The sequence below is a fragment of the Rattus rattus genome, chromosome 4 (genome assembly GCF_011064425.1).
Source record: "Rattus rattus isolate New Zealand chromosome 4, Rrattus_CSIRO_v1, whole genome shotgun sequence".
Classification (NCBI taxonomy): Eukaryota; Metazoa; Chordata; class Mammalia; order Rodentia; family Muridae; genus Rattus; species Rattus rattus.
The window spans coordinates 119,058,716-119,076,875 of NC_046157.1; the positions used below are offsets into that span (position 1 = coordinate 119,058,716).

Below are 18,160 nucleotides of genomic sequence, written 5' to 3' on the forward strand. Positions count from 1 at the left end.
GCCTGTACTGTGGGGCACAAGAAACGTTGACAGTCCTACCAAAAACTGAACTCACTGACACTTACACGTGCTGTCCATGTAGTAGAAAGAACATGCTTGCATTTGAAGCAGTTTACACAAAGATCAGTGTCTCTGTTTGGTACCAGAGGACTAGTATTCAGAGAACATATAATCATTTATTTGTAAAGTTTTGAAGCAGCTGATACAACCAAAACAAAGTCGGTGTGGTTTTTGTGGTGAAGGATTTCATAGTCGCTCCTGAGAGAAGAGGAGCTGAGATGTGAAGGAGTTCCCTCTGGTGAGCCTGGAAGTGTGCGCTGGTTTAAGCTCATATCGGTGCGCATCATGACTAGTTGTGTAAGCTTGGGGGAGGTGTGTGGGTTGTCTTTGACACGGTGCCCTACCAGCCTTCAGCTCTGCAGACATTTGCCTTGTCTGCCATTCTGTCTCCATGGATAAGGTAGCTCCAGAAATTTTATCCTGCAGTTCATTTTTTTTCCCTAAATTTTGACCTGGTGATTGATTATATAAGCATATATTTGGGAATCTTAAAACATTGAGACAGGTAAATGTTGATGGTTCCAAACAAATGGTTGTCCAAAAGCCTCTTTTGTAGCTTCACTTCAGTCACAAACTCACTTGTCAGGAGATGCGGGGACTTCCTCAGTGTACACATCAGACAACCCCACTCTGCCCTGCAGTGGCAGAACTTGGTTATCAGTCTCTGGTTTCCTTGGTTTCCAGAGAGGCTATGCTTGCAATTGTATGGCTAGGGTGTTGTTTTGGTTTGGTTTGGTTTTTTTTGTTTTTTTGTTTTTTTGGTTTTTTTTTGCCTTAAGTATTCTGTCAAAAGCAGGGTGAGCTCATGTCTGCTGTGGCATTGGCCTGTCCTTCGATGCACAGACACAGCCTGCAGTGGCCTGGAAGTGTCTCTGCGGTCCACTCGCAGGGGTTATTTCCCCACCTGTTTGCTGTGAAAAGTTGCGTTTGAATCTCCAGCTGTGTTCAGCTCTCAGCTACCTTTGGAAGTCTAGAAGCCACAGGGGCAGACAAAGCAAACGATGCAATCCAAATGGATTCCTCTAAGTAAAAGTTCAGGAGATACCGTAGCTCAGAGATATCGTGCTTGCCCGGCACCCACAAGGCCTTGAGTAAATAAATAATTTAAAATTAAAAATTCAGCAGAGGAAAGGCAAAATAACAAAATCCAACTGCTGTCGAGATGGAAGTGAGCATTGTATTGATGTCATGGGTGAGCAGGTTCTTGTTCTCCTTGGCGAGAGGGGCTCAGGGCCTCGCCCATGTGTGGCTGCCCTTTGGTGCCTACCTGTCATTCACTCCCTGGTCCCTAAAGGGCAGGCCTGACTGTGCATGCGTCTTAGAGAACTCCAGTAGCAATGTATGGTTTGAGTAGAAAGAAGGTAGGCACATTCACTGTGGTCTTAATAACTTTAAACACAGCATTACACAGATGAACATCGTCCATTCTGCAGAAGTAAATACACCTCGTTTAACAAAGCCAAATGGCATTTGAGCATTGTTTGAGAAGGGCTATTAATTTATACCTTTAAATTCAAAGGCTAGATTCAGTGGGCTAATGGTACTCCTTGGCTGTAAGACTTCTTTGCAGGGTGGTTTTCACAACTTGCAAGGATCCCATGCGATAATTAGTACACAGTAAAAGTTAATATACTGCTCTACTCTGTCCATACCACCACTAAAAAGATAACAGTCTTTGAACTGTGCATAAGCAAAGCGTTCTAAGCCCCAGGGGGATCTGTGTTTCTCTGAATAGTTAACTGTGGCAGGCATCATTTGCTTTTTTGTAACTCTTCACAAAGTCACATCTTCATAGGATGCTTAATCCATGTGTTGTGATATGCCCTAGAGAACAGTTGATGTTCCCTTTCCACTTCCTGGACCGGCTAGAAAAGCACGATGTTACCTGCACAGTCTCCGGGGGAGGGAGATCAGCGCAGGCAGGAGCCATACGCTTGGCAATGGCCAAAGCTTTATGCAGCTTCATCACTGAGGACGAGGTTGAGTGGATGAGACAAGGTAGGTGTGAGGAGGTGGGGCCGGATGGTTGGGGGCGTGGTGGTATGGGGGTTGGTTTTGTTAATGCTCCCTCACACTGGCGTAAGAAAACTTCCTCTTGAGATCTCAGGATACCTCTAGCTGCTTCCATTCTCCAGAACCACAACTGTCGTTTTCAGGCTGGATTTCTACAAAGTGAACCAAGAGTAGGACAAGAAATGGTCCTCCCTCCCAACCATTGACATTTGTCTCTGCTGAAATATGCAACCTGTAGGAATTATTTTGATCTTAAGGAATACTCTTTTGTGCAGCCGAACCAGCATATAACTCAACTATATTTGAAACAAATTGGATGTTTTATTTTATCATAAGAATCGGTGATAGTTTTTTAGTTAATGATAGATTAACTGTTTCCCAACATTATTAGGGATTTTCTTTGTTGTTGTCGTTGTTGTGATATTACAATTTTATTAAAATTCTCTTAGAATGTTGCTTGCTTATAAATAATTTGACATTTTATCAAATTCACCAACTTGTGAAAATACATAGACAGTGAAGAGGGGTTGGATAGATTTCACTTAACTGTTGTGCTTTTTGGAGCAGTGTACATGTGACTTTGAATTTAATGAACATTCCATTCATAATAGTTATTTTATTCCATGAATACCTATGAAATACCACCGTAAGCCATGCGCCAATAAGAAGATTGCTAGTGTTACAAAAGTAAAAAGGGCAGGTTCGGGAGTGCACACCATTAATCCCAGCACTAGGGAGGCTGAAGCAGGCAGATCTCTGTGAATTCAAGGCCAGTCTGATCTACATGGAGAGTTCCATCCAGGTCAGCCAGAGCTACATAGGGAGACCTGTCTCAAGAACAAAAGGAGAACTAAAGACAGTGTTCATTTATGTACATTCTATAGCACTTGGATTTTCCTGGTGTCTGTGACCATGACAAACATCCCCATTGGACCAGACTCTGAGAGCGAGTGACCCAGGAGTTGCCTCAAAACATTTCTGCTCCTGATGGTTACAGAAGCTGCAGCTTCCAGCTGCAAGTGACATTATTCTTCTAGGACAGTTTCTATCCCAAGAATAACGCTGAACTTACTTAACTTCTCAAATAAAGCACCATGGAATATCATTTTCCCAGACATTCTAACGAGATTCTTTTTTCAAATGTGTTCAGCAAACCCTCTTTGTGTGTGAACTGTGCCGTTGGCAGGAGTCTGTGCTTCCTCACTGGTGAGGCACCTCACACACACCCGTATCCCCAGCACCTTAGAGAGAAAAGCACGAGAATCAGAACTTCAGGGTCACCCTCAGAAACAGGGAGAATACATTTCAGCGTAGTAAATAAAGACTGACCATAGAAGAATGGCTTCGTCCTGAGTTGAAGAGTATTAAAAACCAAAGAAAGACTTATAATCTCCTAGGGTGCAGATAAAAAGACTGGTAAAACATTGCCGTCAGTTGTATCTGACATTGCTATAGTATCCCAGAGGAGTAAAATTACCTCATCGGAGCAGCTGCCTCTAGGGTTTTCTTAGAGCAGTTGCTGTGGGTCCCATGCTGCTCACTTGTTTCTCTGCTGGGCAAGCCAGCGCTCCTCTCGGTTCACAAAGGCTTCTCTGTTTATGCTGCAGCCGGACTACTTACTCCTGATCCACGGATCAGAGAACGGAAGAAGCCAGGCCAGGAGGGTGCCCGAAGGAAGTTTACCTGGAAGAAGCGCTGAGGCTTCACGGGAGAGCGAGGAGCTCCGCGTCTTTGTGCCTGGCTCATGGTAGAGCACAGTCATATTCATTGACCAGGGGAGGCGGCATTTACACATTGTCTTGAGTTTAAGTTATGACATGATTTCGTTTTTAGTGCTATTTTGTTATGATTATGATTGAAAATAATAAAAAGAATATTGGTTTCGTTCTCCTTTACTTTTTTAACTTTTGAAGAAATACAGCAGTATAACTTAGAAAATCTGCATATTGGACTTGAAAGTTACAGTTACCTGAGTATGTAGGTGGAGCTCTTATTGAAAGGTGAAGCAGCCTATCACAGGTAGACGATTGCTCACTGCTGCCCGGTAGTTGTCCCACATGGTACTTCTTGCAGTGTGCTCTTGGGATCAGAGCTTAAGATTGGAAGGCTTTGGTTACAGCAGGAACTCAGCAGAGCGGGTGAGCGCTGAGCTTCCAGTGTTGGGTGGCTAGTGAGGCTACAGCCAGGGAGGGGCCCAGTCCAGCTTTTAGTCCTGGACAGAAGAGGGAAGAGGCTAAGCCCATTCTGGATTAGTTTGGGTTTTGGGTTTTATAAATTTTTAATCATTTATTTAAGGTACACAATAGATTATTTTGGTGCACATAATGAAAAATTTAATGCAATCAAGAGAAATAACACATCCATCATCTCAGATGGCTCCCTCCTTTGTGCGTGGAATGAGAAGCTGACTCCTAGCGTGTGTGCTGTGCTGTGTAGACTCAGTCTTCCTGTGGTGCCAAGACTTCTTACCTTGACCAGGGCCTTCTCCTTTGCCATACCACACCGACCTCCAAACGCAGAGACTGCTGCTGCGCTCTTTCTCTCCGTTCAGCTTGGATAGGCTCCACAGCTAAGTGAAATGATGTGCCTTCCTGTTAAACTGTAATGTCCCCAAGGTTCATCCAAGTCAGAGACACAGGCTATTAGCCTGAATTTACATTTATATACAAGCCCTTAGCACACACCCTTAAGCCTCTAGGTGGAATGTTGACACACCCTCCGCATACACCTTTAATCCCAAACGGTGAAGAAAAAGTTATTTTGGAGAAGTAAGCACCCATTTTTGAAAGTAATGTCGAATTGAGACAAAGTGACGAATCAGAGAGATTCGACAGAATAGGATATGCCCAGCTTTCTCGAGAAGAGAGGAAAGGGAAGCTACTTAAGGAACAGCGCAGGGAGGGGGAGGGGGGAGAGAAAGGGAGGGAGGGAGGAGGGAGGGAGGGAGGGAGGGTGGGTGGGAAAGGCAGTTTCATCAGGAGAGTGTTAAGGAGACAGGTTGACCTGGGAACAAGCCACACACAGGTGAAAACAGCAGAGCCCGAGAGTGGGGAGTTAGAAGATTACAACAGGTTGCTTGAGTTAGCTTGAGGCCAAGCACAGTAATTCAGTCAAGGGCTGTGAGAGAAGCCACATTGAATCAGTCAGTGTGGTGAAGAGTTTGGCCAGTGCGGCTGAGTTGACCGCCAGCCAGCGATCAGTAAGAGCAGGAGAGTGTTGAGCTGACTCGGCAGCAAGGCTCAGGCTGAAAACATTCGAGGCTTCCATCAGACTGTGCAGAGGCTAGAAGCTTCCAGGACTGGGCCTAGGTTAGCTGTCTAAGGCAGTAAGCCTCGGAGATGACACTTACTTCCAGAATAATAAAAGTTATTTTACATATTTATGCTTGCCTTGTGTCAACCTGATGTAACTTAAAATCACATAGGAGAGAAAGCTCTTACCAATCTACTTTCTCATTTCGAGTACCTCAACCTCCTGCCAGCCCTTCTCTGCCACAGATGCCTTGTACCCTCAAATCCCAGCCCCCCTACCCTTGGGGGGAGGGGGAACCCTTTCTCCTTCAAGCACTTTTCATCTCAGTATTTCACCGTAGCAACGAAACAAGCAATACTGATTTCTCCATTGGTCCATTTTGGAATCCATTTCCAACCAGCAAGGAGGCCAGCGGAGGGTCAGGTGTCATTCATTGAGCTTCTCCCCAGGGGAGCTTCACTGAGGTGCTTGGGAAAGGACTCAGTTCCAGGAAATGCTGTGCCTATGACCTCCCTCAATGGTAGCCAGAGACAGGGTGGACCCCAGGCCAGACCCTGTGAGATCCAGGTAGAGTGTCTGGATGGGACCCATCACAGAGGTGTTCGCCCAGGAGCTGGACATTTTAGTCACAGTCACAGCCGACAGTTAAGTTTGGGGTTCCTGACTGCCCTGTCTTAAATGAAGAAACTTAACATTTTTTATCTCCCTGTAACTTTGCATTAGGTCTTTGAGGGAAAATGAAGTAGTTTGTGGCAGAGAACTTCAAATTAATGATTGAGTTGCTTATCTATCTGTCTGCTTATAAATATGTTTCAGTAGAGCGTTCTCAAATGCGAACGTCTAGCCCTTTGTCCGTATTCAACAGACATGTTACACACCTCTACCCTCTCCTGCATTTATTTTCTTTTCAAATCCTAAAAAAAAAAAAAAACAAACTCTAGACTCACTATAAACAAACAAACAAAAACCCCATGATAGTTGTTTTTCTGAATCTGGCTTATTTCACTTAACGCCCAGTTCTGTTTATTTTCCTGCAAATGACATAATTTCTTTCATTCATTATGGCTGAAAATTCTGTATTACAGCACAACTGCTTTAATTAAGCAAAAAGACCCCTTCAGAAGTTAGAGCATAATTTTCAGTCTTCCTTACTAAAGAGGGGTTTGGGGTGGTGATTTCTTGGTAAATTTACTTTTTGAAATCTCAGGTGAGTTTTGACGTATTTGTGAGTTTTGACTCACCAAATCCGTCGGAGTGAGATATCACTACAGCAAAAACCATCGAGGCCAGCTTGTGTTTATGTGCCTCTGGCTACAGTGCCTAATACGTTTGACCCACATCTCGAAGCAGGAGACTGGGAACTTGCTGCTGAAGACTAGAGAGGCTGTCCCACTGAGGGGATTTGAAACTTGGCAGGGAAGTACAGGGGAAGCCCAAAAACCTCTCCAAACGTAAAGCCCAAGAGAGGGAACAGAGCAGCAGAAAGGAACATAAGGCCCTGGAAACGCCGGCAGATGCTACCCCAAGGGGTTCCCCGGAGTCCCTATTCCTGTAATGTTTCCTTCAGCCTAACCATCCCAATGTCTGTTAGGTAGGTACTGAGAAAAGCATCACTCAGCAAAGCCAAGTAAGTTTCCCTAAGCCATGCAGCTAGTGCCCAAGCCTAAGGTTAAGACCAGAGTCCCGGTTCCAGAACTGGCTAACCGCAGTGGCTCGTGAGGTTGAGAGAGCACATATCTAAATATTGCTAGAATTAAGTACCTATGTTTGAAACACTTGTTCCCCTGAACATTGTCTATAAATGCTGGTGTTAAGTGTCCTTTCTCTAACATCCAAGTTAAATAGGAGCCCATGGTTGTCTAATCAGAGTTTGGAAGAGAAATGAGGAAGAAGGGGACTAAGCTGGTGGTTTTCTTGAAAATAAATGACAGTTTTAAGGATTAATACATCAATCCTTTTAGCACCAAGTTACTTGACTACTTGGGACAAAATGAATGATATAAATGATGGGGCAATTGGATGTTTTAGATCAGGTGTGCACGCCTGTTGGTGTGAGGAGTCCTGACCCAGGAAACCCCACAGACAAAAAGTTGTTTAGTCTGGCAGACATCAGAACCATAGTCGATAGCCCCAGACCAGGGACATACAGCTATTTATATATAAAAAAATGCTTTAAAAGACTATTATATTGTTTTATAAATATTATATGTCTACAGAAAGAATCAATGATTGATATATTAATATCATCCAAATTAGACTACCTGAACCTAAAATTCCTCCTTTGCAAAACCCGACATTTTTTATGCCCTGTTTGGTAGCAGAAAGAACCTCTGTGTTAATCACAGGGCCTGGGCCCTTTAGTGGTAAAGAAGTGACTGATAATCAAAAATCAAATAACAAAAGGACAAGAATGGAAAAGTTACACCCTGGCCTCTCTGTCCTACTAATGGACTAACAGGGCCTGAGGTTCAAATTCTTGCCCAAAAATGTATATGTTGTTAGTATTTGATGTGAAGAGGAGTGGGGGGATGGGGGTTCAGAATAGAAAAGAGTGCAAGAGCTGATCCAAGCTGTCACTTGCCGGGCGGGATGGCATCTTCCTGTGAAGGCTTGGAGACTGACTGGGATCTCACTCTTTTGATAGTTCCTGGCAGTGGCTTCTAGGCCCTTGGAAGAATACCAATCATTGTCACCCTTCTTAATGCCCTCAAGGTCAGTGTGCTATCCAGACAGGGCTCGGTCTTAACACTACTTTCCCTTAAATCACTGTTCCTAAATGAAAACTGTAAGAGAATATCAGCTTTTTGCCATTTTTTTTTTTCATTTCCCGGGCTCTGGGTTGCCCTCCTAAAAATGATTGAAACCTCCAGGGGGGCCGGCCTCACAGCGTGAGGTCTCTGTGAGACAGATGAAAGCTGCTTCTGGAACCCTCCCCAGTGATGCTTAGCCTTACCTTCTCCTCCTGAGGGGTGGAGGGGGGGTCTTCTTTCCGGTGTGAGCTTTCTTCCAGAGAGCCCGCTCTATCTTGTTTGAAGAGAGTTGTAAGATCACCTATTTCTCATGGTGGTGGTCAGTAAATAAAGTCCAAGGGGCTGAGTTCTGCATTGCAGTCTGTGCTACAGAAGAAAAGCTTAGGACTAGTATAGGTAGAAAGAAAAAAAAAGAGGGCCCCGTTTGAACTGTCCGAAGGGGTATTTATTGGGAAAGGCTCCTACTAGAAGGGCAGCGGAGTGAGCCCAGAGAGCCAGCTCCTCTCCACTCTGCTTCCTTCCCCTTTACAGAATAGCCACCCCACCAACCCTCATAAGCTGCCCTTTAGTTCAAAAGATGGTCACCCTGGCTAAGTCTGTGCTGAAGCAGGAGGTACAGTTCCCAGGATAGCCTCTCATCCTCCCAGAAGGTGCAGGTGGCATAGAGAAAAGAACTGCTCTAGGGATGCATGTGCCTGGGATATCTAAATACAGAATTCATCATTTCTGGCATATAGAGTACGATCTGAATCCTCTGGAAGCCACAGCTTTTGAGTATTCCTGACCAGATTACATGGTCTTACCTCCTATTCCAGGCTTATTGCTCCCTGCCTGCCATGCCTTTTTAACAGCCCCTCTGTAGGACTGAACCCAGACATACCTGCCTTATTTATTCATTGACCCTATGCTCTCACCATGGCCTCTGCATTCGCTACAGTTTGTATGAGGAGAGACCTCTAGGTGTTGTCTAGAAGCCCAGCCAGGGTGCAGGTAGGACTCTGCTCCCCTTTGTTCTGTCCCAGAACCTGTACACAGAAAGAGAAGTGGTTGCGTGCTAGTGAAAGGGACATGTTGCTGATCCACAGAGGGCTTCAGATTGCTGACCTGAGAACAATCTCCCCTAACTTGTACTGTCCCGGCTTCTCCTCTGAGTTGATATGCATCCCCTGACCTTTGGTTCTGTATCAAGATAGTTATAAAATTGTCGAATTTCTCTGCTCAGAGTCTACAGTCTAATTAAAGAAGCACAAGTCCAGAGAGAACCATTAGAAGGCAATTAAGTCCTGGCTGCGAGGTGTTGCCTGTAAGTGAAAGTGGGAATGGGCCACCTCTGAGGTAGGTGATAGGGACATGACCTCACCTGTCACATGAAGCTGGTAGCTAAGGGGTTGAGAAAGGGCTGGAGAAATACGTGGCACAGAATACATGTTCAGGAAGTCAGTCTTTGTGCCTGCTGGGCCTCTCCTTGCCTGCTGGGAAGTGGAGGCAGAGTCCCTGCTCTTCCAGGTTCTGAGGACCATGCAGAAGACCTAAGTGACACCATTGACGCTGGACAGACTCGAAAACATTACCAGCGCTGGCTTAACACCTTCAAAACCACCCAAAGGAGAAAGTGAGTTTCACCTCCTGGTGGTGTTTATTCAGTTGACCACTCAGCTTCCTCACCAGTCCCTGGCCGGGCAGTCAACTACCTGGGTCTCTCTTTTCTGTGGAAAGAATCAACTGGAAGCCCACACTAACGATTTCTCAGTGGATATGAATCCTGCTGCTAACATCTTTTTTGGAATCCATGCTGATGTTGGGGCTTTGTAGGGATTCTGCATGGCCTAATTTCCCTTCCCAACTTGATTTGATCAAGTAAATGACACCCCGCTGTAAACCACTAGCTTTCTGGTCTCCAGCCCACACCTTGATTTTGATCTAGAAAGACCAAGCCTGCAGAACTGTAGTACAGAGGAGAGTACAATAGTGCTTCACTCCTCAGCCAGCTCAGCAAGTTACTGAGTTCACTTAAGGCTCTGATACTCCACAATTGGTGACAGGAGACTCATTGGTGTGACCAGAATACAGATTAGCCTGCTCCTGCTTGTTTTAGAGAACAGGGGGACTAAAGGAATCTGGGAGCTCACACAACAGGTCACTTGTACCAAGTCACAGTTGATGGTGGCTTAGACCACAATACTAACAGTTGAGGCTGAGGAGGGGACAGATTGGCTTAATTGATTGATCAGAACAAATTGGATTGATTTGAAAGCCAATCTCAAAATCAAGAGGAAGGGATTCTTGATTTATCTGAAGGTTGTTACCCCAACCCTGAAAGTTGGTGGAGCCTGCCAATAACCACCAGCGTGATAAATTATATAACGCATATTGTGATCACAGCCAAATTATAGTCTTTTTCTAGGTGGAGGGAAAACTGGGAGAATTCATAGCAATGGAGAAAACCAGGCCAATTAGAAAGAGCAGGACTTTTTTTTTTTTAATTGAAGTTATCTGTCAGTGAACCTCAGGGATAACCTAGTTAATGCCCACCAGCGTTACCTGGAGGCTTTGTAAGGAAAGTTGTGGTCTTCTCCCCTGAATCCCTGAGGAACACTACTTTCATGAGTAAGTGTTCTCAGGGGAGGCAGGTGCGGTGAGCATCTGTAGCCCCAACACTCAGGAGACAAGAGAAGCAGTTTGGGATTCCAAGACCAAGCCAGGCGCTGTAATGATCTGTATTGACCAAACAAATACAATCCCCAGGATGGGAACCACATGGTTAAATGTCTCAGACATTTGATCCAGCTGTTGCAACCAAATCCATTCCCGGACAAGCAACATGGTAAACACATGGACCAATGCAAGGCCAGTGGGTGGAGATGAGAAAAACCATTGTCAACAAAATTGCTATGAAAACATTGAATTTGGATTTGGGCTTCTATTGGTAATTTCCCGTAGTCCCTTTAACAAGAGATTCCTGTCTAACCAGTGGCTACTTAACCTAAATTACCATGAAATTTAGTCAGTTGTCAGCTCACCCTACTGAATCTCCTTGAATCGAGATAGCGATTCACTGAAGCCAAAACAGAAGGGGAGAAGTGTCTAGTTAAGAGCAGCACTGGCTGGTCTTCCAGAAGAGCTGGACTCTAGTCCAAGCACCCACATAAAGACTAGCAAACTACTAACTCCAGTTCTCGGGGATCTGATGGCCTCTTCTGGTCATCTTGGGCAATGTGCACACATGGCTCACAAACATACATGCAGGCAAACATTTATACATATAAAAATAAACACTTAAAGAGACAATTGCTATTCTTAAATACATTCTTACTTAATAAAGTACACACATGGCTGCATTTGACTTCTAAGATACATGTGTGCAGGTGTCGCTATAGACTATGGGATTATGAATGATTTAAAAGCTTGCTTTCCCCATTATATATGTTTAGAAGTTTATACATCTTGTTCATAATTGTTTGAATTGATGGATGTATTTGTGTGTGTGTGTGTGTATGTGTTGTGTGTGTGTGTGTGTGTGTGTGTGTGACAGGATCTCATAAAGCCCAGGCTGGGCTCCGACCCTGTGTGTAGCCGTAGATGACCTTGAATGTCTGATCCTCCTGCTTCCACCCTGCATTCCGAGTTTATGGGGATGCACCATTATGCAGTGCTGTGGATTGAACCGAGGACTCTGTTCATGCCAGGCACGCGCTGTACCAACTGGGCCCTTGGTTTGAATTCTTTAAAGAGTCACATAATTTGTTAAGCATTATAGAATATGGTAGTTCCCCTCATTCTGAGAGTCCGCATTCCACTGTGTCAGTTATCGGAGCGGAACTGTGGTCTAAAAATGTTAGGTCGAAGTAAACATTTCACACATTTTAAAATTCATTCCTCTCTGAGGAGCTTGGTGAACTGCGTCACTATGTTCTGGTTGGAAGGAGCCGTTCCTATGTCCAGCATACTCGTGCTGTGTACAATGCAATTAGTTTCTTGGTAGCCATGCCAGTTATTAGGCTAACAACTAAACTGATAGCACGAGGGCTGCTATCCAAGTAACACTCATCTTATTTAATAGTGGCCCTGAGGTGCTAGAGTGAGTGCTAATTCTGTGAATTCAGATAGACAACACCCAAGGATGCAGAGGGAGAGGGAGTGGGGAGAGAGGAGGAAGAGGGGCGGGGAGGAGGGAGTGAGGGAACATTAGAACATTCATGGGCCTTTAATTACAGAATACTGTAACCTTCTATCACATAATTTTTTAGTAAAAAGCATATGTGGTTTGTTACCATTCATACTCAGGTATGCAGTGGGGTCTCAGAATGTATCTTCCCAGATGAGGGAATGGCTACTGTGCACTGGTTTTTCTCTGTGAGAAAGGGTAGCATCCTAATTAGTACCCTCATTTAACCACAAGATGGAGCAGTGTACAACAGAATCAGCAACTGAACGCCCTGGCCGTGAGGAAGGGATTTCGGCCTCCTAGATGGAAGCACAGTGATTCCTGGGCACTTTGCGCCTTCTAACAATGTCGGCTGCATGCATTGTCTTTCCAAATCCTCCCACCTCAGAAACACTCATAAATTCTCATTTCTCTCTTATGCTTTCATTTGTACCTGAAATTGTCTCACCGTTAAATCCTAATGAAAGACATAACCGGTTAGAAAGATTTGCAGCCAAACGTCTGGGGCTTAGGAAGCCACTCCCTCAGAAGAGCACTTGGGTAAGTCTGGTGTGCACTTCTTCTATCTCTAACCGGTGCAGTCCCCAGAATGACAACCACTGGGCATCAGTCATCATTTCATAATTGTGTTTGATCGGTGATCTGAACCACTTGTAAGCTCTCTAAATGTACCAAAAAGTGGGGTGGAGAGGAAACATAGAAGGCATTTGATTGAAATTAGATGAAGGCAACTGCTGAGAGCTTCAGACACCCCTTCCGAGGAGGAGAGGGTGGTGGTCATACAAAACCCGGGTGTTCAGGGATGCTCAGTCTCAATGCAGATCACAGGGTGACTAGAGCAGCTTGCTTGCTGACTTCCTTCCTTCCTTTCTTCCTTCCTTTTTCCTTTTGGGGTGGTAGTGGTTTGAGACTGTTTCTCTGTGTAGTCTTAGCTGTCTTAGAACCCACTTTGTAGACCAGGCTGGCCTCAAACTCAGAGATCTACCTACCTCTGCCTCCCAGGTGCTGGGACTAAAGGCCTAGGCCACTGTGCCCAGCTCTGCCTAGCTCCTCACCCACTACCCAGCCTGGCATGGTGCCCAGGCTGCCAAGGTGATTGCCTTTCTTTCTTTCTCCCTTCCCCTCTCCCTCTCTCCTTTCCTCTCTCCTTTATCCTTTTATGAACAGGTGAATGGTTTATATTTTGCTTCTCTCTTTTTCTAATAAGTCCTTGTCTCTAACTCTTAAACTTCTATGATTGTTATGGCAAGAAATTTTAAAACTCTTCTAGCTATTTTTAAAATGTATGGTTCGTTACTGTCTAGCTGTGGTCACCATATTGCACAAAAGAACCCTAGAGCTTAAGCCTATCTAACTGTAACTTAGCGGCCATCGGCCAAACTCCCCCAGCCCTCCATTCTACGACCAACTTCTGAGGTCAGTATTCTCTTTTGTCCTCGTGAAGGAGGACAATGTGCAAGGCTTGTCTTTCCAATGCTGGCTCAGTTCACTTATTCTAATGCCCTCCAGGTTCATTTAGGCCAGAAGTTCTCAACCTGTGGACTACAACCTTTTGGGAGTTGAGTATCAGAAATCTTGTGTATCAAACATTTACATTACAATTCACAACAGTAGCAACATTACAGTTATGAAGTAGCAACAAAAATAACTTTACGGTTGGGGATCTCCACAGTATGAGAAACTGTGTGAAAGGTTGAGAACCATTGGCTTAAGCATATTGCTTCTCTCAGAAGGATCCTGAGATTCTCATAAGGATCCACTGGAAGCACCCATTCCTGGCAATGCTCAAACCAGAATGCAGGCTGTGGTGATTTGAATATGCTTGGCCCTTGGGAAGTGGCACTGTTAGGAGGTGTGGCCTCATTGGAGGAAGTGTGGCCTTGTTAGAGGAAGTGTGTCACTGTGAAGGCAGGGCTTTGAGGTCTCACATACCTGATCAAGTCTGGCCAGCCCGACAGACCTCCCCCCACCCCCAGGGCTGCCTGTGGAAGGCAGGCTCCCCCTGGCTGCTTTTGAATTAAGATGTAGAGCTCTCAGCTCCTCCAGAACCATGTCTGCTATGCTCCCTGTCATGATGAAAACCGATGATAAACTTCTGAAACTCTAAGCCAGCCCCGATTAAATGTTTGCCTTTGTAAAGGTTGCCTTGGTCATGGTGTCTCTTCACAGCAGTAAAACCCTAAGTAAGACATAGGGTGTAAGTAGATCCTAGTAGTGACTCCACCATAGGAAGTCCTTCCGGTCAGAGCGGAGAAGAGAGAAACTGAGTGGTGTCACAGGTAGGATAATGAGTAAGAGTGGACAGAGACCACTCCGCTCTCAGAGACTCGGAACTGTAACGTTAGGATTCAAAACAAGATTACTGAACGGAGAAAGAAAACAAAATTGCCCAGGGTCTTAGTCTTACCCCAGCCAACAGCTGGGATTATTAGGCTTCTCCTGCACACGGCTGGCATGAAAGGGTGCTCTCCTAGTTGCCGTCGTCAGAGCGCACACAATTTAAAAAGCGATCTTCCATTTATAGTCATCACCATCTTTCTGTGGCGCTATAAGCTTCATAATTATAATTTTAATGACCTCATAATATTCTTTCCATCCAGCATATGTTCCATAATTTACTTAACTAGTTTCCATACCATTAGCCACATGCGCTTTTTTAAAAATAATACTGTAAATAATGAACCACAAGCATATTCATACCGATGCGTTTTCCACTTATCCTTAGGGTATGTCAACAAGATTCACCAGAACGGAATTCAAGAGAAGTGGAAGCTTTATTTAAAAAAAAGAAAGAAAGAAAGAAAGAAAGAAAATAATTTGCAAACCATGGGGGATGGCAGCCTTCTTTACTAAGAGGAAGGGTGTGCCAAGGATCAAAGAGAGAGGCTGTTTGCTAGAGAACAACCCCAACCAGCCCATACTGGCTGCCCCTCAACTTCTCCCCTGCTCCCCAGCTTCCTTCTTCCTACAGATCCCATTCCCTGCCCGCTTGAGTGGAACCTGAGAGGGCAGCACCAGGTCAATCCTGATTGGTCTTTTGTGTGTCAATATGTAAATGAGGAAAACCAACCGTGCCCATTCCTGACTGGTTGATACTTACATATGATTTGTAGGTCCTACCTAGTGCATTGGTCAGGTTCCACGGCAAAATTAGGCTTTTCCAGGGCTGTTTATCTTGGCACACGAGTCTTGACTAAGACCACAAAACCTGGTTTTGATACCAGGAACAGGGCGTTTACTTGTAATGCATAAACATCAAATGCTGAGGACCCGTTGGGGACATTCTCTTATTCTTGAAGTTCGTGGGTAAAGTCCCCACACTAACTTTTTGTCAGTAAGTGGGCAACAAACAGATGGGACTTTAATACCAAATGTCTTTCCAAAAGGAATTTGCCATTTTCAGCTCTTCAGCCACTTCTCTGCAGGAGGCTCAGCGCTGAGAGGCCATTTTCAAAGGCTACTCCTGCAAGCAGATACAGGGGTGTGCATGCTCTCACCTCTCCACTCAACCCCACCGCTCACCCCGACACTGTCTTTGGGAGTCCAGGAAGGAGCTCCTGTCGAGTTCAGCCTCCAGCCTGTTAGCTTTGCTGCTAAACACCAAGGATCACTTGGTGGGATTTGCAATATAGAATAAATGGGGAATTAGAATCAAAATGGAGTCACCTTTGCCAACCTTAACCAGCAAATAAAGGCAAGGCAAGCTAGGTTAAGGAACACTAAGGTCTGTCGGAACCACAATCTTCCAAAAGCAAAATCCTTCAGAATCATCTGCCTACTGGCTCATTCAACCTTGGACTGACATGATCTTGTTACTACAGACAGAGCGCCTCCGTCTTTTAAAACAAACGAACAAACAAAACAAAAGAGAAAAAGGATTCCTATGATTGCAGTAGATCTTGTTCTGCCTTGCTCAACCATGAAAGGAATATTTGCAGAAACAGCCTGTCTTCCAAGATAATCTGTCTTGCCTGAAGCAAACAGTTGCCAGAAAGTGGGATCACAGACCCCCACATATGCCCCACGATGGCATCAACTTCCTCATTACCAATCCTCCATAAACGGTCCCAAATACCTCTTCCCTTACAGACCAGACCTTTTCCCTTCATTTCCCCAAAGAGAGAGGCTGTCTTTCATTGGTGTGTGCTAACAAACGCAGTCTCATCTGTTGAGGTCTGACTATGGTCTCTGATAGGTCCACCACCTGTGAAATGAGTCAATTTAAACCAGATTAGATTATTTTAAAGGAAGCTGCTCTTGGGTGGATGAGTTCACTGGCCCCAAGGACCAAGGCCAGAAAAGTCACAATGGGGAAAGGGGTGAGAAGTAGGGGAGGGAGAGAGAAAGAGAGTAAGGGGATCCCGTGAGCACACAGAGAGACCAAAATGCCTGGATTATATAGGAAAGAGCCCCTGGGGGAAGGGCAGCCTAGCCCCTGGGCTATAAGGTTAGGGTTGGGGGCAGGGTCTACCATGTAAGGACCGAGGGATGCTGGGAGAACCTGGAGGCCAGGTCTGCTTTGGTAAGTAAAATATGCACCTCAGTCCCTTTGTCCCAGGATGAAATCAAATGCCTCTTCCTTGCCTTTTGTTTCTTTATGCTGCCTTAGAAATTAAATATTCACTATTGTAGCCCAGGATTGTCATTTAATCCACACCCTTCTTTGTTGTTGTTGATGATGGTGGTGTGGTATGATGATGATGGTGAAATGACCTGTGGAAGGGCAGACTCTACTATGATGTTGGGGCAAATCTAGATTTAGACTTCATGTCTAAAAGCATTTGTTTTATGAAATTGGGTGCACGGGTGTTTGGGGTACATAAGTTCGGAATTGTCATGCCCTCTTGATGCAGTAGAAAGTGAAACCTGCTTGTATCCCTTCCCTCTGCTCCCAACACCTCTGCCACCCGCCTTGCACTCTTCGGTGGCATCTGTCTCAGGATGAGGTGAGCTACTCGGCAGGCAATAAATCCGTAAGTCTGCGTGCTTTTATCAGGGGCTAAGAACCACTGATGGCCGTAGATACTATTGACAAGTGTGCATCAATGCCTGCAGTGTCCATCTTGTGCTCTTCGCTGTTTTTCTGACCCTTATTTTCTAGCAAAAATAAATACATTTATTTTCCTCTCCAGTCTGAAGGATTCCTTCGTAGAGCTAGCTTAATGGTCCTTTAGTCTGTTTTTTTTTTTTTTCTTAATCATAAAAAAAATGTATTTTTCTTTCCATTATGAGAGATCATTTTGTTCAGTGTAGTAGTCTGAGTGGGTAATTGTCTTTACTTTAAAAACAGCATTCCAAACTCTCTCCTGGCATTGACAATTTCTGTTGAGAAAGCTCCTGTTTGGGATATATTGTAAGACTTGAGAGGTCCCCTGAGCCCTACGTCTGGGATGTCCCACTCACAGAGACACAGAGATGGAGATCAATGCAATCAGCAAGAGGTTTAATGATCCAGTGCCCTGGGTTGATCCTGCACTCGGCAGAGGGGACCCTGAAGAACAAAGGCCCACACTCTTTGTACTTTTTCAGGGAATAGGCTTTACGTTACAGCATGAGTTGGTGATTTCTCATTGGCGGGGCTTATCACCTTTTGAATTCATTGGTGGCTGCCTATTGTCCTTTGATTTCATTGGAGGCCCTCGGTGGGGAGATATCACTGGTATGCAGGAGGGGAGGGTGGAGGATCCCACCCTGACTGTGGTTGGGACACTTCCTGAATAGGGTGTTTACTCAGCCAATTCTTGTGAAACTCCCTGGCCTCAAGCTTATCGGGAAGTCACAGTCACCAGACAGTTGTCTGCTTGGTTCCCACATTCCACAATATAACACACACACACACACACACACACACAATTTTTATACATTTATATATAAATAATATAAATATATTATTTATACATTTATATATAAGACTTTCACA

At 44.9% G+C, this 18,160-nt stretch overlaps 1 protein-coding gene across 1 annotated transcript in view; it reads left to right on the forward strand.

The window, feature by feature from the left end:
* Nucleotides 1-3,968, forward strand: part of Mrps9 (mitochondrial ribosomal protein S9) — a 52,118-nt gene extending 48,150 nt beyond the window's left edge. The window contains exons 10-11 of the mRNA XM_032901025.1: nt 1,889-2,058; nt 3,681-3,968. Of these exons, the coding sequence (XP_032756916.1) occupies nt 1,889-2,058; nt 3,681-3,772 (262 nt within the window). The 3' untranslated portion in view covers nt 3,773-3,968. The remainder of the gene's footprint in view (nt 1-1,888; nt 2,059-3,680) is intronic.
* The last annotated feature ends 14,192 nt before the right edge of the window (nt 3,969-18,160 follow it).